Source organism: Rhinopithecus roxellana, chromosome 19 (genome assembly GCF_007565055.1).
Source record: "Rhinopithecus roxellana isolate Shanxi Qingling chromosome 19, ASM756505v1, whole genome shotgun sequence".
Taxonomy (NCBI): Eukaryota; Metazoa; Chordata; class Mammalia; order Primates; family Cercopithecidae; genus Rhinopithecus; species Rhinopithecus roxellana.
This window is the reverse complement of record NC_044567.1, coordinates 80421742-80435694: the sequence shown is the minus strand read 5'-3', so window position 1 is coordinate 80435694 and position 13953 is coordinate 80421742. Positions and strand designations below refer to the sequence as shown.

General features: G+C 35.8%; 1 protein-coding gene across 5 annotated transcripts in view; it reads left to right on the top strand.

Moving 5' to 3' along the window:
- The window catches only part of HELZ (helicase with zinc finger), a 171051-nt gene that overhangs the window by 117898 nt on the left and 39200 nt on the right, over nucleotides 1-13953 (top strand). For all 5 annotated transcript variants that reach the window (XM_030923001.1, XM_030923003.1, XM_030923000.1 and 2 more), the window contains 4 exons: nucleotides 3129-3333; nucleotides 7958-8009; nucleotides 9148-9338; nucleotides 11309-11516. In XM_030923001.1, coding sequence (XP_030778861.1) covers nucleotides 3129-3333; nucleotides 7958-8009; nucleotides 9148-9338; nucleotides 11309-11516 — 656 coding nt within the window. The remainder of the gene's footprint in view (nucleotides 1-3128; nucleotides 3334-7957; nucleotides 8010-9147; nucleotides 9339-11308; nucleotides 11517-13953) is intronic.

Here is a 13953-nt window from a genome sequence, read left to right as displayed (position 1 = left end):
CTAAGAATTGATAAAATCTTTACATAACCAGAGTGGTGAATTCTTGTCCTCATTCTAATATGATCTTTCAATTATCTGTATTCAGAAATGCTTCATAATTGTATACACAGTACTTTGGTCAGGTATTGGGGAGTTCAAGGGCCAGTGTAAAGAGAAAAAAGGAAAAACTTTAAAACTAAGAATTTTTGAAGGAAAGAAGCATTTCCCTGAAAGTTTAGAAGTAAGACACAAATGTCATTTCAATAGTAAAGAATAATAATAATAGTCGTGCTGGTGCCCCACTTTACACATGAGGAAACTGAGGTATAAAGAGAGGCTAAGTAATCTGCATGAAGTCACACAGCTACTGAATGATAGAGTCAAGATTTTGGGCTAGTTCTAGAATCCGTATGCTTTACCATTTTGCTATATCAGCGGTGCCCCCGCCCCCCCAAAAAATGTCAGATTTAACATGCAAATTTTAGGTCATTTTCAGAGCCAGTTTAACTTGATTAACTTGTAGTAATTATTTAATGTTACTTTTAAATTGGTATACTTTAACTCGAAGGCTATTTCTTTGAAACCCCTGGAATCTTGTAGGCAAAGACTGTCACCGAGCTCCAGCTTTTTGTGAAGTATTAGGTTGTTTGACTTAACTCAATGTTACTTCAAATTCTGTTCATTGCAGTCAAGGTCAGTGAGGGTGATATAGGAACAGGGTATGGAGTTTTAAAAGGTAGCTTAAAAATAGATCAGGTTCTAGCATTTTGGCTGTGTAAGCTGGAAATGAAAAACATAATAAGAAATTGATATTAAAAATTGAGCTAGAGGCTGGGTACAGTAGCTCCTGCCCATAATCCTAGCACTTTGAGAGGTCAAGGTGGGAGGATTACTTGAGGCCAGGAGTTTGAAACCAGCCCTGGCATCATAGCGAGACCCCATCTCTGCAAAAAAAATTTAAAAAATTAGCCAGGTGTGGTGGCACACACCTTCAGTCCCAGCCACTATGGAGGCTGAGGCAAGAGGCTTGAGCCCAGGAGTTCAAGGTTACAGTGAGCTGTGATCATGCCGCAGCCCTCCTGCCCTTTAGTCTGAGTAACAGCATGACCCTGTCTGAACAAACAGAAAACTCAACTAGACAGAGTAAAAGTCAATCCATTCTTTCCTTGGTGTTTTGCTTTGTATTGAAGTCCAACACAAACATGAAATGCCGCTTTATGAAACTGATACTTCATCAATTAGACTAAAAAGACCTTTTGAATATAGTATGTAGTAGAATTGTATTGATAAAAATATTCATACGGTTGAATATTGTGGCTATTCTTATTAAAAGGGTAGGAAAGTAGGTGGATTTTAGATCCTGAGTGCTATATAAGATAGTCCTTCCTTATATTTTCTCAAGTTATGATGAGAAAAAAAGCACAGTTCCTTCATTGGGGTTCTTAAAAATAAAAATAAAGGACAGCTTTTCAGCGTGCGTTTCTTGGCAACACACATTTCCAGCAACTGCATGACTGTCTTATTAGCCTTAGTCTTATGGTCAGAAGTATATATTTAATATTTTGTAGCATTTTTACTTTTTCTGTTGTTTACATATAGGTCTAAAATTTTTTTCTGAACCCATTTGTTTATTTTTTTGTTTATTCATTCCATTTAACATTTTTTATTTTTTCTTATTAAACTTATTTTTGTCAACAGCTTTATGGGTACAAGTGGTTTCTGGTTACGTGGATAAGTTGTATAGTAATCAAGACTGGGCTTTTAGTATGCCCCTCACTGAATAGTGTACATTGTACCCAATAGATAGTTTTTCATTCCTTACCCCTCTCCCAACCCTCTACCTTCTGAATCTCCAATATCTCAATTCATTTCTTAAACTCATCTTCAAAAAACTAGGAAAGATGGGTAGAAGGCATATGTAAGAGAAGCATAGTTTGAAATTAAACTCTGCAAAGTTTTATGAATATATTAATAACTCAATTCCCATTCATATACTAACTTTTATAATATAAACCTTTTCATTTATGCTTCTTGAAGCCATCTTGATTACCTGCTGTCCACCTGGACACAAGGATACCAACTTGGGAAGAAACCATATCACATATCTTTTATAGCATAATAAAACATTATTTGAACCTCTCATATTAAACATAGGTATGCATATTTATAATAGTCATTTAAAATTTAAAAGCTATATGTTGTCTTTTGTAATATGTATTTAATAATTTTAATATTTAGAAATCAATTTTCAAACCTAGGAACAACGGTATACAAATGCAACAAGTTTTGAATGTATTTTTCTCCTTTAGTACTTATTAATTTGATTAAGAAATGAATAATCAACATTTAAAATTAGCATTCCAACTTCCTATATTTTTCATAATTCATTCAACACTTATAACTTAGTTAATGGTATAAGTTGTGCTCGTGACTAGCACCTGTTAATTAACAGAAAAATAAGGAGTAGCTGGTTATTTCTTAAGAATCTTCATGAGGATTATCTACTTTGTGACTCAAATTTATGTCTTGAGTTGGCTTTTCTTAGTCATCTAACACTAGGCTACTTTGGCCTTATAATTCAAATATATACACACACACAGATACACATGCTTGTGTGTATCTGTGTGTGTGTGTGTGTGTGTATATGTGTATGTATATATGTGCATATATACACATACACATGCATGTGTGTATATACATATGTATATAAATTAGAATTATATTTATATTCATTATATTGAATTTTATGTATATATAGTATATATATGTATGTAGTAAGTATGCCTAGAAGTACAAATTTTTTATGAAATGAGTTGCCATCAGTTTTGAAAACTTATTACGTGGGTAATAAAAAACATCATTTTGAATTAGTGTGGATAGGTGAGTACTGACCATATTGCATTGATGAGCCAAAATTAATGGAGAGCCTATTTTATATGTACTGTAATACAAGGTATGACTATAGTTTCAAAATCAAACTTCTGTAGTCATGATCTAGTAGAAAGATTTTATCTCAGTCATAGTCAGATGACTATTGGGTTTAAGGATTTGAGGTTGGGGTGGAATTTGAAATATCTTTAGTTACTTATGTTCATTTCTGTGATCTCATCCATTGAATTATAAACTGATCTTGTAAATCTTTTCTGTAGGAAATTTTGGGAACGGTTTATTGCCCTGTGTCATGAAAACAATAGCCTACATGGAATCACTTTTGAACAGATCAAGGCCCAGTTAGAGGCTTTAGAGCTAAAGAAGACATACGTGTTGAATCCGCTGGCACCTGAATTTATCCCCCGGGCTCTCAGACTGCAGCATTCAGGAAGTACCAACAAACAGCAGCAATCACCACCCAAGGTAAAGCCTCTGTTAATGAAATTGAAGAGGTTAAAGGGAGAAAACTGCGCAGAAGTGCCAAAGGTTTATTGGGCTGCAAGTTACTTTAAGTGTTGGAATTGAAGGTTACATTTGGCGGCAAGCGGTTTCTGCAAGGAACTTGTTTAGTGTGGACATGTAAGTGAAAATACAGTGTGGCATTTAGTCATGCTTAATGTTACAATCGTTCTCAATTTTTAATACCTGATAACTTTTGGTATCATTTATTTAAAATAACCTTCTAATCCTCTTTACTGATAAGAGTTGTTTTAGTGAGATGTGAATAAAACAAAGAAGTTTAAAAGATTATCACATTTATTAAAACATGTCCTTACATTCTTTATAAGGAATAATGTTATAATAATGATATTTATATAAAGAAAATAATTCTGAACCTTTACTGATGACCGATTCATTTAAGGTGGTATTTGACAGAGTAAAAAAATTTGGCTGACTTCTTGAAGATGACTGTAATTGATTTTGACCCATATTTCTTGTATAGAAGCGTTCTAGTCAGAGGGAATGGAACAGGGGAGTCAAGGCCATTTCCACTTTTGAACTGTAGTTACTTTGGACAGAGACACCTGGCTTATTTGCTAGAGTGCCTGAAAAAAATGCTTGCACTTACCATCTAGAAAAAAAAGTTCTGAGACTGGCATGTTTAGTATTTGTTCCATTTTGTTTTGTTTTGTTTTAATATTTATAATCATCAGCATATTAAAATTACCAGTAAGAATTAAAAGAGTATATCAGTTTTGCACTTCCTTTAAAAAATGTAAATTTTTTTTTTTTTGGACAGGGTCTCTGTCACCCAGGCTGGAGTGCAGTGGCACAATCTGGGCTCACTGCAGCCTCCACCTCCTAGGCTCAAGCAGTCCTCCTGCCTCAGCCTCTGGAGTAGCTGGGACTATAGGCGCATACCACCACGCCTGGCTAACTTTTGTATTTTTTGTAGAGACAGGGTTTAGTATGTTGCCCAGGCTGGTCTCAAACTGCTGGGCTCAGGTGATCTGCACGCCTTAGCCTCCCAAAGTGCTGGGATTAAAGGCATGAGCCACTGCACCAGGGCAAAAAATGTAAATCTTAATGTGTAAGCAGTAATTAATGGTTTGATATTCTGAAAATCTTTTAGCTATATAGTTACTCCGCTGAGAAGAGAACTATTCTCTGTGTTAATATACTGTTGTACATTCTTAGTTTAATAAAAATGGACCTAATGTGCAATACTACTTGTGATTTGGCATTTTTAGGGTATCACACATTCTACATAAATGAATCTTGTAGATTTCTCAAGCTTATACTGTTAATGTATTAGCTGTTTATTTATCAGTTAAGTTACTTCTATGTGCCTGATGTTATTGTAGGTGCTAAAGGAGCACAGATAAGCAAATTAGCCCCTGAGTTCTCCTGTGGCCATGTTGGAGGAGTAAGAGGAAGTAGATAGATTCAGGCAAATGTCTACCAAGGAGATCTTGTTCAGAAGTTTATTGGATGGGTGGAGGTAGTGGGAGATTGGGGAAACATGTCAAAAACTGGAAGATAAGCTCAGTTAAGGCAGAGATTTTTACCTGTATTATTTGCTGCTCTCACCTCTGTGCCTAGAGCAAAATCTGACTCATAATAGGTACTTAGAAGTAGTTTTTAAATGAATGAATAAAGCTTAAGACAGCTTTTACAAAAGACTCATGGTATGAGAGAACAGGGGACATGACTTTCATACATAGCTAGCTCTAGATTACTGCTACATTATTATTACTATTACTATTTTTTGAGACAGAGTCTTACTCTGTTGCCTAGGCTGGAGTGCAATGGGGCGATCTTGACTTACTGCAGCCTCTGCCTCCCGGGTTCAGGCAATTCTCCTGCCTCAGCCTCCCAACTAGCTGGGACTACAGGCAAGCGCCACCATGCCCGGTAATTTTGTGTGTGTGTGTATGTGTGTGTTTTAGTAGGACAGGGTTTCGCCACATTGGCCAGGCTGGTCTCAAACTCCTGACCTCAAGGGATCCGCCTGCCTTGGCCTGCCAAAGTGCTGGGATTACAGACCTGAGCACTGTGTCTAGCCTGCTACATTATTATTTTGTTAATGAGCTACCAAACACTGTATATTTTATGTAAACTAAGTAAATTTACTATTCTATGGTTTCTTGCAAAGTCAAAATACAAAATACAGTGACTGGAGGATTGTATCCTGTATTGAACCATGCAGAATGCCGAGTTATACTTGTAGACATGCCACTATCTTTTTACTCCATAGATCCCAATTTGCTTTTTTTATTTAGTATACTACACAGCACCCTTTGTGCTGATGTATATTGTCTAGTGTGCTTCCAGCTTTACAATATAGGATTACCCTAGATTATGGTTATTATTTTTCTATTAGTTTCCTATTGCTACTGTAATGAATAAGCACAAACATAGTGACTTAACACAAATAGATTACTTGACAATTTTATGAGTCGGATATCTGAACTGGCTTGGTTGGTTTCTTTGCTCTGGGCTTCTCAGGGCCAGCATCAAGGTATTAGCTTTCTGGGTCCTTATCTGGAAGCTCTGGAAAGAATCTGCTTCCAAGATCATGCAGGTTGTTGGTAGAATCCAATTCCCTGTGGTTATAATACTGATGTTCTTGTTTCCTTGGTGAATGTCAGCTGGGAATCATTCTTAACTTCTAGAGGCTTCTTACCAGTTCTCAGCTGTGTCCCCTACATCTCAGAGCCAGCAGTGGTACATTGAATCCTCCTTTCCCTGGGGATCTCTCTTACTTCCTCTTCCACTGCATCTCCCTTATTCCAGCCAGAGAAATTTCTCTGCTTTTAGGACTCATGGGATTAGATTGGGCTCACCCACATAATCCAGGATAATCTCCCTATTTTAAATCTATAACTTTAATTAATATTCACAGAGTCCCTTTGGCCACATAACATATTCACAGGATCCAGGGATTAGGATGTGGGCCTCTTTACAGGGGCCATTCTGCCTGCCACACTCTGATTAAATTGCTGTGTTTCTTCTACATGCTAAGCAGTTGTCCTTGCGTGTTGAGTCATTAGCAAATTAGTGATAGGTCTGGAGGATAAGAAATCTAAATGGTTTGTCAGCCTTTTGGAACTGTCTTATCTGCTGTTTGTGTCACTGGCCCTCCTTTCTTCTGTCAGTGTGTGTGCTACTGGCGCTCTTGTCTCTTCTAATTGCTCCTGCTTCTCATCTTCTACTTCTGCCATCTTGATGTTTGCCCTTTTCTCCTTTTTTCTATATGCTTTTCTTATCACTTCTCTCTCTCTCTCTCTCTCTCTCTCTCTCTCTCTCTATATATATATATATATATAGTTGGTGCCAGTCACTGTGAACATTCTTTCTCTTGAGGTTAATGGACCAACTGTGATTTTTTTGGGGGTCTTTTTCTGACTTCATGAGGCTTTTTTATGACTTTGTGACTTCAGCTGCCCTTCCTCACTCGTAACCAGTTGACCTTAAACCTTCTGTGTTTACTGCTGATCTGTGTATTTGCTCTTTCCAACAGTTAGATAGGTAGGTAAATCAAACATCCTTGCGTTTTTGCTTTGGTCAAGAATGAATTTTTCTTCCTGCTGTAGACATAATCTCCTCTTTAGTTTTCAGGTATAATTTATAAATTTACAAATCTGTGTGTGTCTAAAGGTAAGTTGCATAATGTTCTACTTTTCCTCAGTTGGCTTGATATGTGTTACTTTTAGCCCATGAGAAGAGATAATTTTTTTAATCCAGAAATTCAGAACCATTGTCTCTTCAAATATTGTTTCTGCCCAAATGTCATCATTTTTAAAAGTAGACTAAATATACCGTTATGTGAATTTGCTATTGCTTATTTAACAAATCCTGCACTGATGGGCATGTAGATTGTTAACATTTATTATGCACATAAACCAAGCTCTCTGTGCCCAAATTTATGATTACTTCATTTGGATAAATTTCTGGAAGTGTGGTCACTGGGTTAACATATGTACATTTTTGATGCTGTTGATATGTATTGCCGTATTGCTGTCTAGCAATTAGCTAGATTATCTCACAAGCAAATGATGACAGTTCCCCTTTTCCTGTTTTTGCTTTTTTAAAGTAAATTTTATACTTTAATATACCATGAATTATACTCAAAATATCATAAATCCTAAGCCATATTTGCATTCTTTTTACTGTTTTAAAGGTTCTCATCCTCAAGAATTGAAGATTCACATTTTTACTTTGAAAAACAACTTCTGTGTTTTGTAATTTGTTAGAAAATGTATAGAGAAACTGCAGTTCTGTTCCTTCAAAGGAATAGAATTTAAGTCATGTTGATTGCGTATTTCATTTTAATGAAAAATATTCATAAAAAAGGAATTTTAGATACCCTTAATTTGAAACTGAGAAAACTTGAGGCCCAGCCATATTATTTGAGATGGCTGTGACCTAATGTTTAAAAAGAAAATTGGCTCAAAGCAGTCTAATGGTTATTAATTATAGACTCACAGTTTTAAAATTTTAATGATTGATGTATACATTAATTTACTTATGATTAGGAAAATGGTTATTGTTTTCTAATATTAAACATGCTTAAATTATTATAAATTTGTGTTTTTCTTTAAAGGGGAAAAGTCTTCATCATACCCAGAATGATCACTTCCAGAATGATGGAATTGGTAAGTGGAAAAATTACCTTACAAAAACTTGCTTTTATGATGTAAGAGATTTTCCCCAAATTTCACCACAAGAAAGAGGAGAATGGGGAGATGGTTTCTCTCTCTTTCCCTCTCTCTCTCTCTGACAGACACACACACGCACACGCACACACGCAGTCACTTTGGAACCTCTCTTAATTCTTTTATTCAACACTTAGGGTTTTATCAGTGCATTGATATGTTATTTCTGAAAAGAGGTGATTTTGTAGGTGTTCATGTACATATCCAGAGGTTTTGAGGAAAAACATTTAAGCCTTTTATGCAACATAAGTTTTCAGAAAATAGTTACATTCTACACATGTCAGGTCATAAAAGTTTCAAGGTAAAAAATTTACTTAAATGATTTTAAATATTGCATAGTTGTACTTTTAAAATAATAATTCCTTAACTTTCTTTCTTTTTTTTTTTTTTTTTTTGAGGCGGAGTCTCGCTCTGTCGCCCGGACTGGAGCGCAGTGGCCGGATCTCAGCTCACTGCAAGCTCCGCCTCCCGGGTTTACGCCATTCTCCTGCCTCAGCCTCCCGAGTAGCTGGGGACTACAGGCGCCCGCCACCTCGCCCGGCTAGTTTTTGTATTTTTAGTAGAGACGGGGTTTCACCGTGTTAGCCAGGATGGTCTCGATCTCCTGACCTCGTGATCCGCCCGTCTCAGCCTCCCAAAGTGCTGGGATTACAGGCTTGAGCCACCGCGCCCGGCAATTCCTTAACTTTCATATTGCATGTGGTTCTGTTACAATTGCCAGTCAAGACTTTATTCTGAATAGTTGTATACTTTTTTAGACAGAAGACTGTTTACTAGGAATGTGTGCATAGCTTTCTCTCTTGAAAGACACATCCTGAGTTCCTCAGAAAATATTTGAAATTATGCTAGTTTATACAAGGAATGCTTTGTATAATTCAAGTTAATTTTAGGAAGCATTATAAAAGTTTCTTTTTTCTTTTTTGTAATATGCTTTACTTTTCCACACTGATAATTCTTTGATGATAAGATACCTTAGGCAAATCTGGGAAATATATTTTGCTGCTGAATGATTTAAATTATTTTTTCTAGATGACTATGTACAGCTATTGAGTGCATCCTTTTTCTGTTTATTTTTCAGTTCAGCCCAATCCTTCCGTACTCATTGGCAATCCTATTAGAGCATATACTCCTCCACCCCCTCTTGGACCTCACCCAAATTTGGGAAAATCTCCAAGCCCTGTTCAAAGAATAGATCCTCACACCGGGACAAGTATTCTTTATGTACCTGCTGTCTATGGAGGGAATGTAGTTATGTCGGTGCCTTTACCTGTAAGTGGACATTCGAAATACTTTCTATTGAATCAAGTAAAATAGGTTTCACTAAAATGGTGCTAATTCCAAATAGTATTCTACCAACTTCTTTTTTAAAAAAAATTTTCAGTGCTCCTAAGCTTCTTTTAAAGCAAACGTTGCCTCTAACCTTCAAATTGTGAATTGTTGCTTACAATTCGTTATTAGGTTACTAGTGACTATGAAGAAATTATATTTCAACTTAGAAACCTTGTAATTTTTTGTTTTGTTTTGTTTTTTTGAGATGAAGTTTTGTTCTTGTTGCTCAGGCTGGAGTGCAATGGTGCAATCTTGACTCACTGCAACCTTCGCCTCCTGGGTTCAAGCGATTCTCCTGCCTCAGCCTCCTAGGTAGCTGGGATTACAGGCATGCACCATCATGCCTGGCTAATTTTTTGTATTGGTACAGACAGGATTTCACCATGTTGGTCAGGCTGGTCTCAAACTCCTGATCTCAGGTAATCCACCCGCCTTGGGCTCCCAAAGTACTGGGATTACAGGCATGAGCCATTGCGCCCGGCCACCTTTGTAATCTTTTAAAATATTTCATTGAAGAAAATTGAGCTAAAAGTTAATGGAGCTAATGAATTGTTCTCGTTTTGTAAAGTAGTGTTTTCATTTTATCTTTTTATTTTTGTATAAGTCAAAAACTGTTCCCAAGAAATACAGGACACAGAGAGGCTTGGATTAGTATAGTTCACTTGGATCTAAATTGATTTGAGAAATTCCACATCTTATGAAATCTTAATTACTACTTAAAAACATTATTCTTTGTAAGACTATAGATTTTTAGAGGCCTTCCGTCTTGTATATAAACCCATTTTCACTTTCTTTAGAATTTTTGAATATTTTGTTAATTTGCTGATGTGAGTATTTTCGATTCAGGAGTTTTAGCCTAGGAAACAATTTCCTTCATTTAAGGCAAGCACTGTAATTTCAGGCTGAGATGATCATTGCCAAAGGTTTTTGGCAACACTCCAGAATGGGAAAATGCTTAGCTGCAAACATTTCTCACCATGTTGGTCAGGATAGTTCACAATCTGACAGCCAAGGAGAATGACTGTAAATGAGAAATATGTAATTCATGCCCACTCCCCATAGACTTCAGACTTTGGATTTTAGCACAGTTATTTCTCCAGACAGCCTGGCAACATTGTACATGATCTGCTTTAAATAGTAAGTCCCTTAGGATTTATAATTCACTTTACTAGGTTAAAGAGGCTTCTATTTTATAAGATTTCTGAGAGTTTACATTTAACAGTTATAATAAACTAATAGGAGCAGTAGCTAAGATGTCATTGTATTTATTCCTTTTATGTTAATATGCAGAGATTATATATCTAGACACACTTAAGCAAGTTTTCTGTTTTTGTATTTTAAGATAGAGTTGAATTAAAAGCACAGATTAAAAAGTAATGACCCATTTGAATTTTACCTATAATAGATGAACATTAAATGATGTGGTTACTCATCTTAAGTTGGAATACCAAATTTTCTGAGTTGAGACTCCTTAGGCTAAGTTCTTCCTTAACTTTTCCCCTGTCTATTAAACTATGTTTCTATGCAATTATGACTTTATAAGATAATTTTTATGGTAATCTGACATGTATACATTCCTGTGGAGGAGAAATAAGTAAACACTATAAAATGATTTAATGCCTCAAGGAATAATTACCAATTTTAAACCCTCAGTTTCTTCCTAATCTGAAAAATGATCTGTTTTCCATTACATACTAAAGGTTCAGGGAGCTGTTTTTTAGCCAGTTAAGACACAGTTGTTACTATTAGCATCAACTTTGTAGTTATATATTTTGAAAAAATTAACATCTGTGTGTGTGTGTGCACATATGTATGTCTTTGTATGTTTGCTTTTTCCTAATCAGCAGCACTTTAGTAGTTTGTCTTCCAAAATATACTTAATGCATGTATTTTATTTTTTAATAACCTAGGTACCATGGACAGGATACCAGGGTAGGTTTGCAGTTGATCCTCGAATTATTACACATCAGGCAGCAATGGCCTATAACATGAACCTATTACAGACACATGGACGAGGATCTCCTATTCCTTATGGTCTTGGACATCACCCACCTGTCAGCATAGGCCAGCCACAAAATCAGCATCAGGAGAAGGATCAACATGAGCAAAATCGAAATGGTAAGTTGTACTTCGTTGTTCTCCTGTTCCTAAACTGATGACATGTAAAGTTTTAGCCACATAGAAAGTTCCTTTAATAGTATGATTTTTAACTTTCTCATGGATTATAGAACTCTTTGAGAGAGAATCTACCAGCACTTTGGGAGGCTGAGGCGGGCAGATCACGAGGTCAGGAGACTAAGACCAACCTGGCTAACATGGTGAAACCCCATCTCTACTAAAAATACAAAAAAATTAGCTGGGCATGGTGGCGGGCGCCTGTAGTCCCAGCTACTCAGGAGACTGAGGCAGGAGAATGGTGTGAACCTGGGTGGCGGAGCTTGCAGTGAGCTAAGATCGCACCACTGCACTCCAGCCTGGGCGACAGAGCAAGTCTCAAAAAAGGAAAAAAAAAAGAAAAGAGAGAGAATCTAATATATAAACTTTGGATCCACTGTCCAGAAGATACAAATTATGTACACAGATACAAAATTGAGATGTAACCTCAGAGTGTCCTTTAGGTTAAATCCTACCACTTACGATTGGTGTCACTGAGTTTCTGAAAAAAAATATTAAATTTGAATATTTAGAGTACTTTAAAGTGGTAGTCATTTAAAATTGAGATGGAAGGTCCTCCTGTTAAACATTTTTGTTAACTCGAAATATTTTTGTGGTATACTACGCATTAATGTTGTGGGATTGTTGATAAAAGGTTATTTTTACTACAAATCTGCTAGAATTTCAAGGAAAACTTACCATATTTTTTATTCAAGTTTATTGAGGTATGAGTTAAATACAGTAAAATTCATCCTTTTAAAACGTACATTGATGAGTTTTAACAAATATCCAGAGTTGTTAACTTCCACCAAAATCAAGATACAAGATATTTACATATTTACAAAAAGCTTCTTCCCACCCTTTGCAGTCCCATCCTCCAACCCCCAGCCCTGAGCAACCGCTGATCTGACTTTTGTCCCATACTCTCTAGTATGTCATAAAAATGGAATTCTGTAATATATAATTTTTTGTGTGCAGCATTGTTCACTTAGCTTAATGCTTTTGCTATTCCCCCAGATTATATGTTTCAGTTGTTTGTTCCTTTTTACTGTTAGTATTCTGTTATATGGATGTACTGCAATATGTTTATTCATCCCTCAGTTGATGCACATATTAGTTGTGTCTAATTTTTGGCCCTTATGAATAGAGCTGCTGTGAACATATGTGTGAACATGTGTTTTTATTTCCCTTGGGTAAATACCTAGGAGTGAGATTGCTGGGCATATTATAAATATATATTTAACTTTATAAGAAACTGCCATATTATTTTTCAAAAGTAGCTGAACCATTTTTCATTTCTACTAGTAATGTATGAGATTTCCAGTTGTCTCATGTTCTCATTTGCACGTGCTATGGTCAGTCTTTTTTTTTAAATTGTACTCTTGTTAGTGGATGTCTGATCATATCTCATTGTGGTATTAATTTACATGTTTGCATGTCCCTAATAATGAGTGATGTTGAGTATCTTTTTATTGTGCTTATTTGCCATGTGTGTATCTTGTTTGATGAAACCTCTATTTATGTCTGTTGCCCACTTTTTTATTGGGTTGATTGTCTTCAGTTTTAAGAGTTCTTTATGCATTCTGTTTACTAATCTTTAATGAGATATATATTTAGAAAATATTTTCTCCCAGGATATGGCTTGCGCTTTTTTTTTTTTTTTTTCCTTTTAAAGACAGTCTTGCTATGTTGCCCAGTCTGACCTTGAACTCCTGGGCTCAAGCGATTCTCTCACCTCAGCCTCCTGAGTATCTGGGACTACAGGCACATGCCACTGTGTCTAGCTTTCATTTTCTTAACAGTATCTTTCAAAGAGCAGCAGCTTTTATTTTTGTTGAAGTCCATTGTATCCATTTTTTTCTTCTGTGGATCATGTTTTGGGTGTTGTGTCTTAAATATATCTAACTCAAGATCTTCTTTTATATTTTCTTCTAGAAGTTTTATAGTTTTTAGCTTTTACATTAATTAGGTCCATTTTGAGTTAAATTTTATATATAGTGTAAGGGTAAGGACTGAGATTTTGTTGTTGTTATTTTGTTTTGGTTTTGCATGTGTATGTTCAGTGATTCCAGCACTATTTGTTGAAAATTCTGTCCTTCCTTCATTGAACTGCCTTGGAACCTTTGTTGAAAATCTGTTGATCCTATATGTGGATCCTTTTTATTAATGCGTATGTTTATGTTTACACCAAATACGCTGTCTTGATTATTACAGCTTTGTAAAAGTCTTTAAATCAGGTGTAAGTCCTCCAACGTTGTTCTTTTTCAAAATTGTCTATTCCAGGTCTTTTGCATTTTTATATATTTTAGAATCAGCTTGTCAATTCCTACTAAAAAGCTTTCTGGGATTTGGATTGGCATTATGTTTAATCTTTAGGTCACTTTGGGGAGAATTAACATCT